At 47.3% G+C, this 16,109-nt stretch overlaps 2 protein-coding genes across 2 annotated transcripts; one reads left to right on the top strand and one right to left on the bottom strand.

The window, feature by feature from the left end:
• Positions 1-2,467: 2,467 nt before the first annotated feature.
• On the bottom strand, positions 2,468-3,941 carry PtA15_1A912 (uncharacterized protein; the record flags this gene model as incomplete). Its single annotated transcript, XM_053165989.1, has 3 exons — positions 2,468-2,688; positions 3,321-3,623; positions 3,686-3,941. 3 exons carry the CDS (start codon positions 3,939-3,941, stop codon positions 2,468-2,470), a joined length of 780 nt encoding a protein of 259 aa, XP_053017125.1.
• Positions 3,942-12,053: 8,112 nt separating this feature from the next.
• PtA15_1A911 (uncharacterized protein) lies at positions 12,054-12,659 on the top strand (the record flags this gene model as incomplete). The annotated part of the gene is made up of 1 exon (XM_053165988.1): positions 12,054-12,659. The coding sequence occupies one exon, from the start codon at positions 12,054-12,056 to the stop codon at positions 12,657-12,659; it is 606 nt and encodes a 201-aa protein (XP_053017124.1).
• Positions 12,660-16,109: the final 3,450 nt, after the last annotated feature.

Below are 16,109 nucleotides of genomic sequence, written 5' to 3'. Positions count from 1 at the left end.
TACTCCAAGGGAACGGTGTAGTTTCTATGCTCTGATTGGGGGTTATCCCTCCGACTCTAAAACTTCTTGGTGTGGCTCGCAATCTAAGGCCTCCTTATGAGTGTATTAGGTGTGCCTGTAAAACTTGGATATTCATTTCTATCTCTTTAGATTGCGTGAAAAATGGCACTCTCAGGGTGTTGTCACTAGCTCTGAGGGGGTACGGATGAGCAGATTCTTCAGAGGGAAGGAAAACAATTGAAAAGGGTCGAGGAAAAATTCCGCCCGTCAAGGCGTGCGTTCTGTCAGCCATCTCTCTAGATCCTCCGGCAGTATGATGGATAGAAAGTTGGATGCGGTGTGGTTTGATGTGTCCCCGCGCGACAGCGCGTCTGCTTGGTTCTCCGCCGAGGTCACTCTTTCCGCGACTATGTCGAGTTCTAAGTCCACTAGGAGAGTCTGGATCTGTTTCCACTCCTCATTCACCCAGCGATCGTTTGACTTCCGGTTGTGCACAAGATTCTCAGATGTGGTGTTGTCTGTCCAGACAATCAGGGTCTTCCCCCGTCGGATTCGCATTTTCCTCAGCATGAGTAGACCGATTCTGATGGCCACCGTCTCTAGCCACGCTATGGTCCTGTTTGCGTTGACCGACTTGTTCCATCCCTCGATGACTTGGAAGCGGGACCAGCGGTCCCCAATCAGGACCCCTATGCCGTAGGAGGACGAGGCGTCTCCGACCCAGTTGATTTCCGTCGGCTCCGGGTTAGCTATGAGTCTTGTGCTGTTGAAAGACTGCAGCGTTGACAGCCAGAAGATTAGGTCCTCCTCTGCGTCGTGGGGGGTGAAACGAGGTGCTTTCGTTTTGATCCAGTTCTTCAACCATTGATAGATGGAGCACAAATAACATCGTAACTGGGGTAAGAGCATTGAAACATGGTTCAGTCGGCCCGCCAGCGTCTCTACCTGCTTGAACAACGCTTGGTGGCCCGGAGATAGGAAGGCTTTTATCTGGTCTATGCGTTCTCAAAGCTTCTTCTCAGGAAGGCGGACCGTTTTCTCGTTGCCGTTCCATAGGAATCCTATGAATTTTTGTTCCTCTTGGAAGTGAGAGAACTTAGTGTTGTTCGTTTTTACGCCTAACTCCCTTGATCTAGCCACAATGTTGTCCATTGAGACGGTAGATTGGTGTGTTTTCACGAATAGGCTGTCGTCCACCCAGAGAAAAACTTCTAGTACATCAAACTCGTGCTTCATGAGGAGTTTCCAGGCGTCTGCTGGTCGTCCGAAGGAGCCGCAGCCTGCCACTCCACCAAACGCTATCCACGTGTTGAGGAGGATTCTGTTGTTGAAATCCTTTATCATCAAGTACGGCCATTGGCCGGGGGCTGTGGGTATCTGGCGGTAAGCCTTTTCCCAGTCAAATAACGCTAGTAAGACCGGTTGTTTGAGGTGCCTGAAGAAGGAGGAGACTTTATTGAAATCGTCCCAGGTTGTCTCAAAGTCGCTTGCATTGACAAATGAGTTGACCAACGGGATGGATGGGTCGTTTCTGGGAAATGACAAATCGTTGATTGGCCGGAAGGAGCCGTTGCCATTTATAACCGCCCCTAACGGGCTAGTGCGGAAAAATTGAAAGACTTTGTTTACCTCTTCCGGCTCGTATGGGCCGAACATCCGTTTCGCCTCAATCTCCTTTCTTATGGAGTCCTGTATCTTGTCTTTCGCCAGGGTAGCGGAGGAGTGGTTAGGAGGAGTGAAATGTTTGAGGTCGCCAATGCGATGCTGGGGGATTCCTTGATCAAATCCCGTCTTAAAACCTTCTACAACGTCTGAGAACATGTCCCATAGTTTGGCCGCTTTCAAGGCAACTTCCCAGGCTTTGATGTTCATCTCGCATCAAACCGTTAGCGGCCAATTGGGTAGATTCACTGGGTTCTGGTTCTCTGTTGTGTTGGTGCAACTCCCTTGTGCTATTAACGCGGGCAATGTGTGTCTGATTGCATAAAAAAGATTTTGGAAAGGGGTAGGACAACAATATGAGGAGAGAAACAGTATGTATCAACGAGTATGTTCAATTTACTACGCTTATTCCGGTCTGCTTCGGAATGGGCTATGAGTAGAGGTGGAACATAGTCTGGAGTAACATCATAAAGGTGAGAGGTAGAACAATGAAGAGGGAGAAAAAAGGAGGGGGGGGGGCTAGGTGACATAGACTCGGCAATGTGCAAAAACGGAGGGGGGGAGGGGGGGAGGGGGGGGGGCGGAACAACACTCAAGGAAAAATTCCTACTTTGGCTGTGCTGGGTTCGGTTGTGGGCTAGGTGGCGGAATCGAGAAAAACAAAAACCAGCACCGTTCATTGGTCAGCTGTTTTGTTTGATGGCTTGTAGACACTGAGGTGTCATGACTCACACGTTGGGGTCTCGAAGCACCATCTGCCCCCCGTTAGGGGCGGCCGGTTGCGCGTAACCATACTGGTGTCCGACTAAACTCGGATCTCCCCCGTTCCCTCGGTACCCTCCTCGTCCTCTTCCTTGTTGACAAGGTGGTCTCTGACTGGGCCACCGAACCGAGGGGGGCCTGTTTGCGCTTGGGCCGGGACACCAAATGGTTGGAAGAAAGGCTGCTGCATCGGGTGGAAACTTGGGGGCTGTTGGGCCGGTGGATATCCAAAACCTGGCTGAGGCTGGTAGGGCATGCCTTGCGCTTGGTAGCCGGGGTAGAATGCGGGGTTAGAGAAAGCCTCACAGTTTTTTCCTTTAGGCATCCCGGTGACCGGATCCATTCCGTCTCGTGGGCCTCCTGGGGCATAGGGGTTGTCCTTGAAGCTGAGTTTGTCGAACCTGCGGGCGTCGGCGTACGCTTCTTCCGCAATGTCTGGGCGGAAAACTGAGATGTCCGGGAAGGCCTCCTCGCCGTTGACTGTAACTCTATGGGCGAAAGCGTTGGTTCATAGGTGTACGTCGTACCTCAACGCCGCCATATAGCCATCCTTCAGATGGATCCTGTCGGCGTTGGCCTTGTGTTGTAGAAGCCACCTTGCCAGTGTGGGGTAGTTGTAGATTACCGACAACGACTCGTAGAACCCGCGGTGGTTGAGGGTCCAGTCTCCAAAGGTCTGTTCCCACTCGCTGGGGTATTTCAGCCCGGTGTACCTGTCCTTCTCATCTGATGAGGTATCGAGTCGGGCTTTCTTCTCCGAGTAATGGAGGATTGCCGCATCTTGCCACTTCTTGTTGAAGATGGTTATAGGCAAGGGGCCTGTTTGTGTATTTTTCCAATGCTTGTCAGCTTCCTGTCTACTTCGTTGCATCTATCTATTTCTGGAGAGAGCTTGCCTTTTAGTTCCTTCATATTCTTGTCGAAGAACGGGGGGAGGCCTAGCCCTAAGAACAAGTTCACCTCGGCTTTATAGAACACAAACCCGTTCTCCTTCACTCTGTCGTTGCCTCCTTCTTCGATGCGGGCTCTCTTCGCTACCGTTACCACATTCTTGGCTGGTGCGGCGGCCGTGGTAACCATCTTTAGCTGAATCTTCGCCAGGATCTGGTCCGCTTTGGCTGAGTTGCCGGCGACTTGGGCCTCTAGTGCTTCCTTCAGCATCTTTGATCTGGCTTTGACGTCTGCGTCTTCTTCGTCTCCTATGGTAAGGTTTGTTATCTACTATGCTCTCTGGGAGAACGGATGGGTTATAAAGGCTCACCTTGTTTTCCCGCAGTTCTCAGGCAATCTATAATCTGCGGGTCGTCCTCATCCTCGTCGTCATCGGACTGGTCTTCAGTTCCGGCGGTGGGGTTCGACTTCTCTGCAGCCTGTGATAGGCGCGATTTCACCGTCCTGCCCATGTTTTTGGCGGTTGGGTTTCTGGATTTGGAGCCTGCGGCGAGTGACTCTGCTGGGGCGTTCGGGTTGGTGTCTAAACCTAGAACATCTCCGGTGAGGTTATCGATATCAGACATGATTTCAAAGGTAGTTTTTTATGCAAGTAAGCGAGTGTGTCTCAGCTTTGATTGGTCGGGATTAAAAGATTGTTGGTATGAAGAGATAGTGTTTGTGCGCTTATTTCAGCGTTGCTTATGCTAAGGGAAACTTGCAGTAATGACTGTGGTGCAAAAAAGGAAAGTGTTTCCCGGGAAGCAGCACGACGGAAAGCAGAAACGAGGTGGAACAGGGGAATTCCTGTCGCCTCGCTTGCTTGCCGGCCTCTTTATGAGGTTCTCTGTTTCTCCGGGAAACCAACGCCCAGGCATTGCTTGCCTGGCTCTAGACCTTGTTGCATGTCTTGCGCTGGTCTCATGGCGTCATCATCGTCATGGGACACTCCCAAGCCGATCTAATCTACCTGCAGGCTCTACGCTAGTTGATCCTGTCACCAACTAGCTTGCCGCTAGACGGAGATAGGAACTCCGATTCAGGTAGCACCGGACCTGGCCCTGTGGCTACGTGGACACCGGGGCCCTCGGAGCTGCGCTCTTTGGGCACCTCCCATCAAACGGGTACCGGTTGACATTCTCTACCAGAAAGTCATATCCCCTGCAAAAAGATTTTATGATTTTATGATTTATGCATGCATAAAATTATGCAAACCAACTTTGAACACCATTGAGACAAAAGTAATGCTGGGTCTACCCTACACTTTTTTCAAGAAAGTGTTAGGAGGCGGTGTTTTTTCTTTTTTTTAACCACTGATGCTGTAATGTCGGCGAGCTTTTGTCTGTTTTTGCTACACTGCAAATAAAACCAAACCAGCCAAAAAGCGCTAAAACGTGCTGTTGCAGTGACTGAATCTAGCTTTTTAGCCCACAGGAAGTCGTTCAATTTTGCTGCGCTACTGTAGCAACATTTAAATCTCAATCCTCAACATGATAAAGTGATGGAGGATTGATGATTGTTTTTCATCTGTGCATTTTCCATAGAAAGGTGGAATAATTGCTACACATTAATTTTTGGTACAAAAGAAGCCCCATTAGCTACATTCTTTAATAGTGCCAAAACGTACCACTTCTGCCACTACACTAAATTTTAGCAAAAGCAAAAAAAAAAAAAAAGGGTAGCAGTGCTGGTGCTTCCCTACCACTTCAAGCAGCCGTTTTCCACTGGTGTTAATGCTACTCCTCATCTAGGGTAGTTTTTTCCTGCTTTTCTACGCAAAAGTACCCCTTTTTGTATCAAAGAGTAGCTCTTGCAGTTTTTCCGGCTGCAGTTTGTTTGGCCTTATATTGCATTCCAATACATTATATTGCCTGTGTAAATACATTCTAAGCCCCTGGGCTGATCCTGTGGGTTAATGATGATGCAGAAACAGTGGGTCACTAATCTGCTTTTCTAATTTCTATTTATGACACCTCAATTCACATAGGTCTGAAAACATTCTCTTTTTGGGATACAGATTCAGGGTGTAAACAGGTTGGGTTTGGGCCATAAAATAGTGCCCAAACCCAAACCAACATTTATTTTGGGTTGGGTCAGGTCAGGGAAGATTAAAATATGCTGCCCAAACCCAATCCAATGCCATTCTAGATTGGGTTGGGTTGCATTTAGGTCATGGAAAACCCTAACAGGTCATGGGCCAACCCAACTCATTCAGTGCCAATGACCACTAACTTCACTATTAGAAGTGTTGTGGTTGGGTCTGGGGCTAACTTAGCTAATTTCCCTCCTTGGGGGAGCGAAGCGACCTCCAAAGGAGGGACTTACGTGCTATTTCTACCCCGCAGCCTGAGAGAATTTCAACTTTTGGTGGGCACTTTTTTATAATCAACATAGCACATGGGTCTCTGGACCAAATTCCTTTTAGTTTTCATTTCTGGGACCACCCAAGCTGTCCCCATCTGTGTACTATTTCCATCTCCCCCCATCCCTTTTATTTGATCTGCAATACCCTTTGTAATATCATTAGTTTTGGATCCTGTACAGTGCAAGATGTGTAATGAAGGATGAAGTAGACATGATGGTGGTCATAAAAAAGTAATTTGAGTGCCACTCAAGGCTTCAAAAAATTTGGAAAATATGCAGGAAGGTTCTCCATGGTCTTCTGCATCTTTTGTTCCCCCAACACCTAATCACCTAATGAGAATTGGTGCTGCTACAAAACATCAAAAAACAGCATTTTTGAAATTCTCTCAGGCCACGAGGTCGACATAGCGCATAAGTCCCTCCTTCGGAGGGTCCCTGCGGGACGGTGTCCCCCCTCCACATAGAGAGGGACTTATTTAAGTTAGGTTAATCTAATTGATAAAATGACGCGTTGAAGCCACCCAATTTAACAGGCGCTGATTAGCCAGTTTGCATAAAAGGAGCTTGGTCCTTTGGCCACAGGGGATACTCTCTCCTCTCAGCTTGATGTGGACATCATTCAGCCACCTACCGAGCTTGAAGTCATGGTGAAGATGGCAAAAATGCTGCTCTGCCTCTTGGAGAGTCTCTGCTCTCAATATGCATATGCATTTGTACACATGTACATCTGGTTTCCAAATTTCCAACCCCCCCTGTACATAGCTCTTGTATTTCTGTTTTCTTCCGTCGCTTCCAGCTTCCCTTTTGTGTATTTTTTTTTGTTGTATTGTGTTTTCAGGGCAGATTTTTTCCTGCCTCAGATGTGTGTGCAATAAACAATGACTGTCTCTAACATTTCTCACAGTTATTGGTGGCATTGCGCGTTGCATATCGCGCCCCACTACCACAAGCAATAGAGATCGCCAAGTGGACCCGGGTACCCGCAGTGTTTTTCATGATATTCAGACACCCGTACCCGTACACGGCACCCGCAGGCGGGTACCCGACGCCATGTGGCGGGTACCCGCCCACGGGTGCCGGGTACCCGCGCGCGGGTCCACTTGGCAATCTCTAACAAGCGAGTGGGCAATACACCAGGGGGGGATTTGTGGCACTTTCTAGAGAGTGCCAGACTGTATGTTTATCATTCAAATGGTCTGATGTGAGTTCAATGTCAACTGCAACTCTTTGTTTATTTATTTTGCCAATGCAAGGGTAACCATAGGTGAAGTGGTTGTGGAATAATCTGTGACTCAATTTCAACACATGAAAATATCTGTGTTGAAATCATCCGTTTGGTTCATCATGGCCACAATTCTGGATGTGAACTTCAATTTACAACATGTTTTGGCAAAATACAAGTATCCTTGACCAAGTGACAAGGAATTTTTTGCAGAGCTGAGTTTTTTTTTCATTAGAAAAACACATAAGATCATATAATGAAGCAGACTTTGGAAATGTAGCAAACGCAAAGGCTAAGCCAAATGGTAGATGAATCATTGTGGCCTATTTATACCATGGCTATACCCATATTAAATTGGGAGGAGATTGGTTTGAAATCAAATTTTTATTCTTTAAATAGCAAGCAGTGCCAAAGCTGGGAAAACTGGTGTAACCTGCCATTTTCCTCCCTGCAATACAAAATGTGAAAGCTACTGGAGCCAGTTCTTCCTACCATTTTACCAAGGAATGAATTTTGAAACATTTAAGAAGGGTGAAGTTTGAAGTGCCATCTGCTGTTCATTTGGTACCAATCCATGCAGCTGACATACTTGAATACACATTGCACAATTTTCATCAGTTTAACTCCACCTGACTGAAAAATGCATAGGCTAGAGGCAAGAACAACCAAGCTTCTATAGGCAATGGCAGCTAGATTGGTAGATATCAACAGGTGCATAAATATTTCAGTGATCCTGCAAGTAGGAAGAGAAAGAACTGAAAACCTGGTCTGAGAAATCTGAGGTGAGAAGTCAATTCTGAAATGCCCATGGACATCCCAGCATAAGTCACACCTTTTTTACTTGTAGTTTTATCATCTTCAAATCTTTTCCCTGACTGTTCCGTCATTTTTTCCCTACAGTTAGCATTCCTTCATCATATCTATAATTGTGTCCATGTGTATTGTGCAACAACATCATGTTGATTTTTATTATCAAATGGTACTTAGACCCTGTTTGGATGCACTGGTATACATCATAAATAGTGCAAATTTATGACGCACAAACTAAATTTTACCCCACATTGCCACCAAATTTTTAAAGCCCCCTGGGGTCACATCATAAATTCACCCATTTATGATGTATAATGGTGCATCCAAACAATCCTTAAGCAGCACCAGGTGTTGAATAATGCTGATGCATTATGGACATGCTGTTTCCAAACCAATCAAAGTCATTTGCATTGGATTGGCAGGAGTTTCATGCATATGCAATGAAAATAATAATAAAAACTCGTGTGCAGGAATTTTCAAGCTGGGCACAAGTCAACTACGGCTGCAGGGGGGAAACAGGGATCAGCTTGGTCTCCCCGTGTGTCCCCGGGGGGTTTTGTTTTGTTCGCGATATCCACCCCCATGTTTGGCCGAACATGAGGGGAGACATTTGCAAGTGGCTGCACTGCCCAACTTACTACTCGGACAGTCTTGCCCGAGTAGTTTTCGGACCGAGTTCGTCCAAGACTTCCAAAATAAAGACCCAATAGATTGCTGAAGTAGTCGGACGACATCTGTCCAAGAACTGCTCGGACATGACTGTCCGAGCAGTTGATTGCTGCAGTGATGATCATGTACACAGACTCAACGAACAACATGCGCTTTCGTCGAGCTGCTAAAGCCTCCACCAAAAGAACAGTCCAGCACATACTGACCATCCAGATGCACTTTTGCAATCAGGGTGGCCAGTATATAGTGCCAACCGAGCTCGGAAGGGCTGGCCCGATGACCAGCATGTGCTGGTCATCAGGCTAGGGCTTCTCCGACTCAATGGCCAGCATAAGCTGGTCATTGAGTTGGAAGAGGCCGCGCTTGACAGCCATAATGCCCTGGTCATCTACCCGCGGCCTCTCCAAACTCAAATACAATGACCAGTGCACACTGGTCATCAAGAAAAGGAAGCCCTAGCCGGATTACCAGCACATGCTGGTCATTGATCTGGCCTTTCCAAGCTTGGGAGGCCATATATGTTGGCCACCCAGCTTGCAAAAGAAGAGCTGAATGGTCAGTATGTAATTTTCATTGCGCCAGTACTTTCCCAGCGCAATGTCCAGTACATACTGGTACTTGAAGCTAGGAAAGGTCCGTCTCAGTGAACAATATGTATTACTAGTCATCAAACTGGCTTTTTCCCAGCACAGTGACCTGTACTCAAGTGGATGGTGTCTCCACTTGATGGCCTATACACACCAGTTACCAAATGGAGAACCCCTCTGCTCAATGGCAGATGCACACCAGTCACTGATTGGAGAATCCTTCAGCTCAATGACCATAAAACCTGGATCATTTAGGGGAGGATGTCTCCACTTGATGGCTGGCAATCTACATATGGCCATGAATTGGACACACCCTCCACTCAATATTTGTCCAACATTCATCACATGAATGGTATCTCCACTCAATTGCTGTACAACCAGGTCATTGAGTGGAGAGTGTCTCATCTTGATGGCTGATACGCACCAGTAAGTGTAAAACTCCAGGGTGTACCAGGCATCAAGTGAAGGTACCCTCCACTGAATTAAAATTTTGCACACCCTTGATTGGATCAAAGATCAGTCTTAGTTGCAAATAAGATCAAACTCCTTGAAGCCTGCTCCTTGCATGCTCACACATATGACATCAGCTAGTGTTACCAAATAAACATACGGTTTGGCACTCCCTAGAGAGTGCCACATATCCCTCCCTGGTGATACCTGCCAGTTTCATCTTGCCGCAGAAGGTTGCACGCGGTAGTTGTGGTGGGGTGCTGTACATATGGCGTGCAATGTTTTGGCCGTGTGGTTTATGGGCCACTGTGTATTGGCCATCTGTTCTGGCCAACCTGTTTGGTGGACGGGCTGCAAGCAGCCAACTAACATCGGCTGCTTCCGTCTGGTGATGTGGGGTTTGGACGGCAGATTGGGCAAGGGAATGGGAGACGGCTTCATGAAGCCGTTGTGGGGCCTGTGACTGGGCTGTATGTTGTTGCGGGGGAGGTCCTGTTGTGAGACGTAAGGATCAGCCCGTCCCCAGACGTTCTAGTGCACCCGGCACCGCCTGGGAGGTACCACGGGTACCGCGGGTACCGCCTGTGATATTTTTTGGTGTGGCAGCGTCCTGCTGTCCTGCTTGCTCCATCCAGTTTGTTGCCGTCCTTTGCAACAAGCTAGAGGGCAAACAAGCCACTGTTCGCCGGGAGGGACTCCTCCCGGTAGAGAATGTCAACCGGTACCCGGCACCCGCGGGCGGGTACCGCCTGCACCCGCCAGGCGGTGCCGGGTGCCCGTTTTTTCGGAAAAAGCGGTGCGGTACCCGGGTACCGCCCCCAAGTACCGCTTTCCCCCACCGGGTTAATCGGGTAAACCCCGGACCCCCGGCCCTTGGCCCGCTCTGAGCTGCCCTCGATGACTGACAATAGAGGTCATTGGCCTCAATGACCATGACCGACCTGTTTGATGACCGGAACAGGTCGGTCATCGCTTTTCTGGTCATTGAGAGGTCCTCCCCTCAATGACCGACCTGTTGCGGTCATCGAGGGGAGGACCTCTTGATGACGCATCCATTCTGGTCATCAAGGACACCTCTTGGTGACCTTTTTGATGAAAAAAGCTGGCGGGTTGTCAGTCATCGAGGGCAGCTCAGAGCGGGCCAAGGGCCGGGGGTCCGGGGTTTACCCGATTAACCCGGTGGGGGAAACGCCAGGCGGTGCCGGATGCGGTGCCGGGTGCCTGTTTTTGGAAAAAAACACGCGGGTACCGGTGGTGTAAATTATACCCGGGTCCGTTTTGACATTCTCTACCTCCTGGCAAGCACTGGCTCTCCTCTTCGACTGGAGGAATCCCTCCGGTCAAGGAGGAATTGATCCATCCGATTGGAACCTCTTCGACCGGAGGAATGGCTCCGGTCAAAGAGGCAAGTCCACCCAGCGAGCTGGATATGCGTCCAGCTCGCCGGGTGGACATCCCTCGCCGAGCTGGGTACATAATATGTATCCAGCTCGCCGAGATGACTCATCTCTCGCCAAGATGGATAGACAATATCCAGCTCGGCTAAGGAGGTCTCACAGCGAGCTGGACACATCCAGCTCCCTTGGAAGATTCCTCTCGGCGAGCTGGATACATATGTATCCAGCTCGGCGAGGGGACTCCTCTCCAGCTCATCAGGAGGTTCCTCGGCGGCCGCGAGCTGGATACAATATGTGTATTCAGCTCCCCAAAAGGAGTCTCCTCGGCGAGCTGGATATGCCAAGAGGAATCCTCCCAGCTTGCTGGGAGACCTTTGCCGAGCTGGATCTACCGAGTCAAGGCCCTCAATCCCCCGGGGGATGGGAGGTACTTGTACAAGGCGGTACCCGGGTACCGCACCGCTTTCCGGCCAAAACTCAGTACCTAGTACCGCGAGGCGGGTGCGAGGTACCAGGTACCCGCCGCGGGTACCGAATGACTATCTCGAGGGTCATGTGATTTTCTTTCAAAACATACCCAAACCTAACCCGCGGCCCAATGGGTCAATGGGTTAGTTTTTGCTTGGCCCAATCTATTTTCACCCTGAATACAGATACATCAAAATATATATGCAGATACATTGGAGATACTGTATCTGTTTCTGTTATGAGCTGTAGAGTGGCAGGACCCTGGAAACCCCCTATAGAGGTGGGTAACCAAAAATCCAAGATTTGGCCGAAATTCATACATTTTCACAAGGCATTCATACCGGTTTCGTGCGTAGGCTCAGTACGGAAGCCCAGAGGGGACACCAATCGGCTCACCATTTTCGCAAGTGAAAAATCACTTTGGGAAATACAGATTTCTGTATTCCATTCCAAATACAGATTTCTGTATTTCAACATGCACAATCGGAAACACCTCCTCCTTCTTTGGTGTTTCTGATTGTCCATGTTGGTTTAAAACTCTTTCCATTATGTACCCAAAAGGACCAAGTCCAAGTCGCATTTGTGTAACATGGAAACTGGGAACGAACATACATAATGAAAAAAGGGAACCAATATTGGTTACGAATCTCATCTGACCTGGGTCGGTGAATTGACCTCAACACTGTCACCGTTAACAGCTGCACTGGGGTTTTGATCAGTCATTCAACTCCGATGGATGCCGATCAGACAACAACCGACGAATCGGAACATTCCGGTACTGACGACTCACCCTACAATTCTGACAATGAATCAAGAAGTGAAGATGAAGAACCAGGTGAACTGGAAACCATTGCTTCAGAAGACTTTGTGCAAGACATGGTCAAGCAGCTCCTATCAAAAGGCTACAAAGGACCAAAAATTCTTGAGATTCTGCTAGTTCGGCATAACATTTCCTTGTCTGCTAGCTCACTGACTCGCTACCGAAAGCTCTGGGGCCTCAGACATTGCGATATACCCCAACCCACTCAAGTAGAACTGTCACCTCAGATTCGTGCATCTATCATGTCCTCACATTCCAAAGGCCTGAATTTGCAAGAAATCCAAGCAAGACTTGCTAAGGAGACGGGCATCACAGTTCACTTACGGACTGTCAAAAGATACTTGCGCCGACTCCGACTGAAGCTAAATGTAAACGATCTGACGGAGGGAAATGTGACACTGAGTCAAGTCTACGAAGCCATTGACCATATACAGCGGTACCTACTACATAACAACACTGGTTATCGACAAATGAAGACTCTTCTTATGAGAAACTACAATATTCGCATTCCCCGGTGAGTCATCCTCACTGAATCTTCTCCAGAAAGCAGATATGAAACCTTGCTAATATTTGGTTAAATTGAACCAATGTATCAGACAAGTTGTCTACAATGTCCTACGAGATATTGATCCAGAAGCTATGACTGCTCGCCTTAGACAAACCTGCAAACGCCGAGTCTTTCGCACATACGGCCCAAATCATGTTTGGTCCATTGATGGCCACGACAAACTCAAGCGATTTGGAATAGCTGTTTATGGTGTTATTGATGCCTGGTCTTGTAAAATATTGGGTATTTTCACCCATGTTACAAATAATGATCCTCGCCACATTGGAGTCTACTTCCTCAAGCTGGTTTCAAAATTTGGTGGTGTCCCACTCAAAGTCACCGCCGACCATGGTACAGAGACTGGCGATGTGAGTATGTATCAGATGTACCTGTCCTATCATGCCGGCGGGATTACTCTTGAAGAATCATATACCCGAATGCACCATACCAAATCAACCCGAAATCAAAAAATTGAGGCTCTTTGGTCCCAAATGATGAAGCAGCACAACCGAGCCATCATTGACAACATCACAACCCAAGAGGAGAATGGTTTGTATGACCCTGAGGATCCAGTACAGAAGTAAGTGGGAACTACCTAAATTTTGCTTATTGGAAGGTCACAACTGACAAATTATGACAGATTGCTTTTCCTTTTTCTTTGGATACCAGTTTTCCAGGCTAGCGCCAACATATGGGTTGATCTGAACAACAATGCACGGAAAAGAAGAGATTATAGTATCAGTCAACCAACTGGATGTGCACCCGACTTCTCTTACAGTACACCAGAATATTTCGGCACAGTTGACCAGCTTGTTCATGTTGATGATGCGCAAGTTCAACAGTGTTTGGAAGAAGATTACCCAGATATAGATAGTATGTTTACCCATACACCACCATGGTTCCACACAGCAGCCTCTGCAATTATGGCCAATCTGGGGTTCCAATTCCATCAAATTACTGTTGGTAGTGTGTGGGATGTTTTCCACTACATGCTCCCCCTAATCCAGGCACACTTCATACAATTTCCTGAACCTTTACTTTACCTTACTGATAGTGATCTTGGAATTGCAAATGATGCAGAGGGCTAGTAATATTTCTTCTTCTTTTCATTCAATAAATTGATCCAATTCATTCTTTTACCAGATTATTTGTTATCCATATTCAAACCATACAGTCACATTTCAATAAGATAGAGAGTTCCCAAGATGAATTTGATCTTGTCAAGGCTTGTTTTCAGCTCTACATCAAAATTTCTGTTGGATGATAGTCTCAAAAGAAAATTTCCTTGGAGTGAAAAAAACTTGGCCTTATCAGCAGAAATTATAGAAGGGGTTTGGTATCCCTTCAGTCACCCATTTATCAAGAAACAGGTGAGCCAAGTTAGATGCCATCAGCATTCAGGATAAAGCTCAAGTAAGATCTCATAAATCATCATTGAGGATGCTAGAAGTGGGCTTGTGGTTGCTGAGGAGAGAATCAGCAAAATACACAGTAGCATGGCTAACCTTAATGGGGAAGTAATGTGATGTGAGCCTAGGAAGGACTTGGAAATATCCACCAACCACACCCTGCAGAGGTAAAATTCATTTCAAGCTGATAGAGCACCCTGAAAAGGTAAAAACTAGTTGAAGCTGATGGGGACCTACATGACCTACATGTTCAACAGTAACATCAAGGCAAGGGTGTAACCGCTGTGCTGCGCTGAAAAAAGCGGAACTTTTAGCGCAGCGCTGACACCCAAGCCCAATTGGTGTTAGCGCAGCGCTCCCGCTGACCCTCGCCGCCAAACAGCGTTAGCGCAGCGCTGGAAAGAGTGCTCACGCTGACAATTAGCGCAGCACAGCAGAAAAACAGCTGACCGCTTTTTTGGCGTCAGCGCCCTGATTTTGCTGTGCCCCGGTAGCAGCGCTGACTATTGCCACAGCGGTAGCAGGCCGGGACACGTCAACCAACCCCTCTGCCTCCCATTCAACATCAATATGTCCTTATCACCATGTTGTGGCACAGCAAAATCAGCGCATTGATGCTGAAAAAGTGGTCAGCGGTTTTCCGCTGCGCGGCCGCTGAATTTAGTGACAGCGCAGCGGTTTGACACTGATTGTCCGCTGATTTGGCGCGCTAAAATACAAGTTTTTTTTCCGGTGAGATGAAAAAGCGTTAGCGCAGCAACCCAGCGGCTGATTATCAGTGCAGCAAAGTGGCCCCAAAAGACGCTGCACTGCGCTTTTTGCAGCGCAGAGGTTACACCCTTGATCAAGGTGAGTATTTTCTACGTTATTTTCAATTTCAAGAGTTCAAATATCCATGATTTCCGCTAAGCCAGAAACACAAAATCTATCCCATTCAAGATGATATTTTGACATCACCATCCACCCAAGTCAACTTGGGGATGTGCATAAAAACCCTGCTTATTTTGCCCATTGCATACACTATTCTGAAGGAAGACAAAGCTTCTGCCCCTCAAACTGTGTTTTCAAGGGGCTGTGGAACCAACCTATGAGTTTTTGGCAGGTTGAAGATCCCTGGAGGAGTGTTCCCAGGGGAGTGGGAGCCTGCACTGAGGTTATTTTAGGTATTTATTTTTCAGTACACAAAGTGTTTTGAGTGCCTGGGCACTGTGGCCAGGAAGTCAAGTTGTCATAGCCCACAGTGTTCAATAACTTTTTTGGAAAAATGTTATTCTCTGTTCCCAGAACTTTTTGGCAATAAATTCACCTCAGAAAATTAGACACAAGTTGTGGACAGTGAGTTTAATAGAGACATGACTGCTACCTGTATAAAATTTCTGTTACATGTCCCTGCATTCTAATAACTCAAGGGAATTATTAATGGAAGATATCATTTGTGCTCAAAGCTTATAGCAATGGTGTGTAATTATAATATAGTTTATATGTAAGGGATGTGCACTAGCAGGTTCACAGGTAGCACCACATGTGGTGAGTAGCTCTAGAACCGGAAAAGGATAAACCAGCTGACTTGACACAAACTATGTTTGGCAAGCAGCCCCAGAATCAGCTCACCCGTACTGGCACTGGTGGTAGGACAAGACCAGGTTATTATAATAACTGGCTCCTGCACTGGTGAGTCCAAGACCCATACCCAGAGTGGGGAGTAAGAGAACTAATGAAGCGGTATCATGTAGAAACCTCCTTCATTAGAATCAACCAATCCCTGCCAAATTTACAGTTGCAAGACAGCTGAAAGAGAAGAACTAGACCTGAGTCAAGCATGCTCTTGTACTGCTTTCAGGTAAAATAATTTCTACTTTCTGCTCACTATTTTAATCTCTAAAAGTGTAAATAAAAAATTACAAAAGATTAAAATAGAGCAAAACAACTTTCAGTTGCTCCAAATTTTTCAATTATGACTACCACACATCCCTTATATTCTGTCAGCATTAGAGATACAACAAGTATCCTAA

The sequence above is a fragment of the Puccinia triticina genome, chromosome 1A, assembly GCF_026914185.1.
Source record: "Puccinia triticina chromosome 1A, complete sequence".
NCBI lineage: Eukaryota > Fungi > Basidiomycota > Pucciniomycetes > Pucciniales > Pucciniaceae > Puccinia > Puccinia triticina.
Note: the sequence above shows the minus strand (reverse complement) of the source record. Positions and strands in the feature narration are given on the sequence as shown.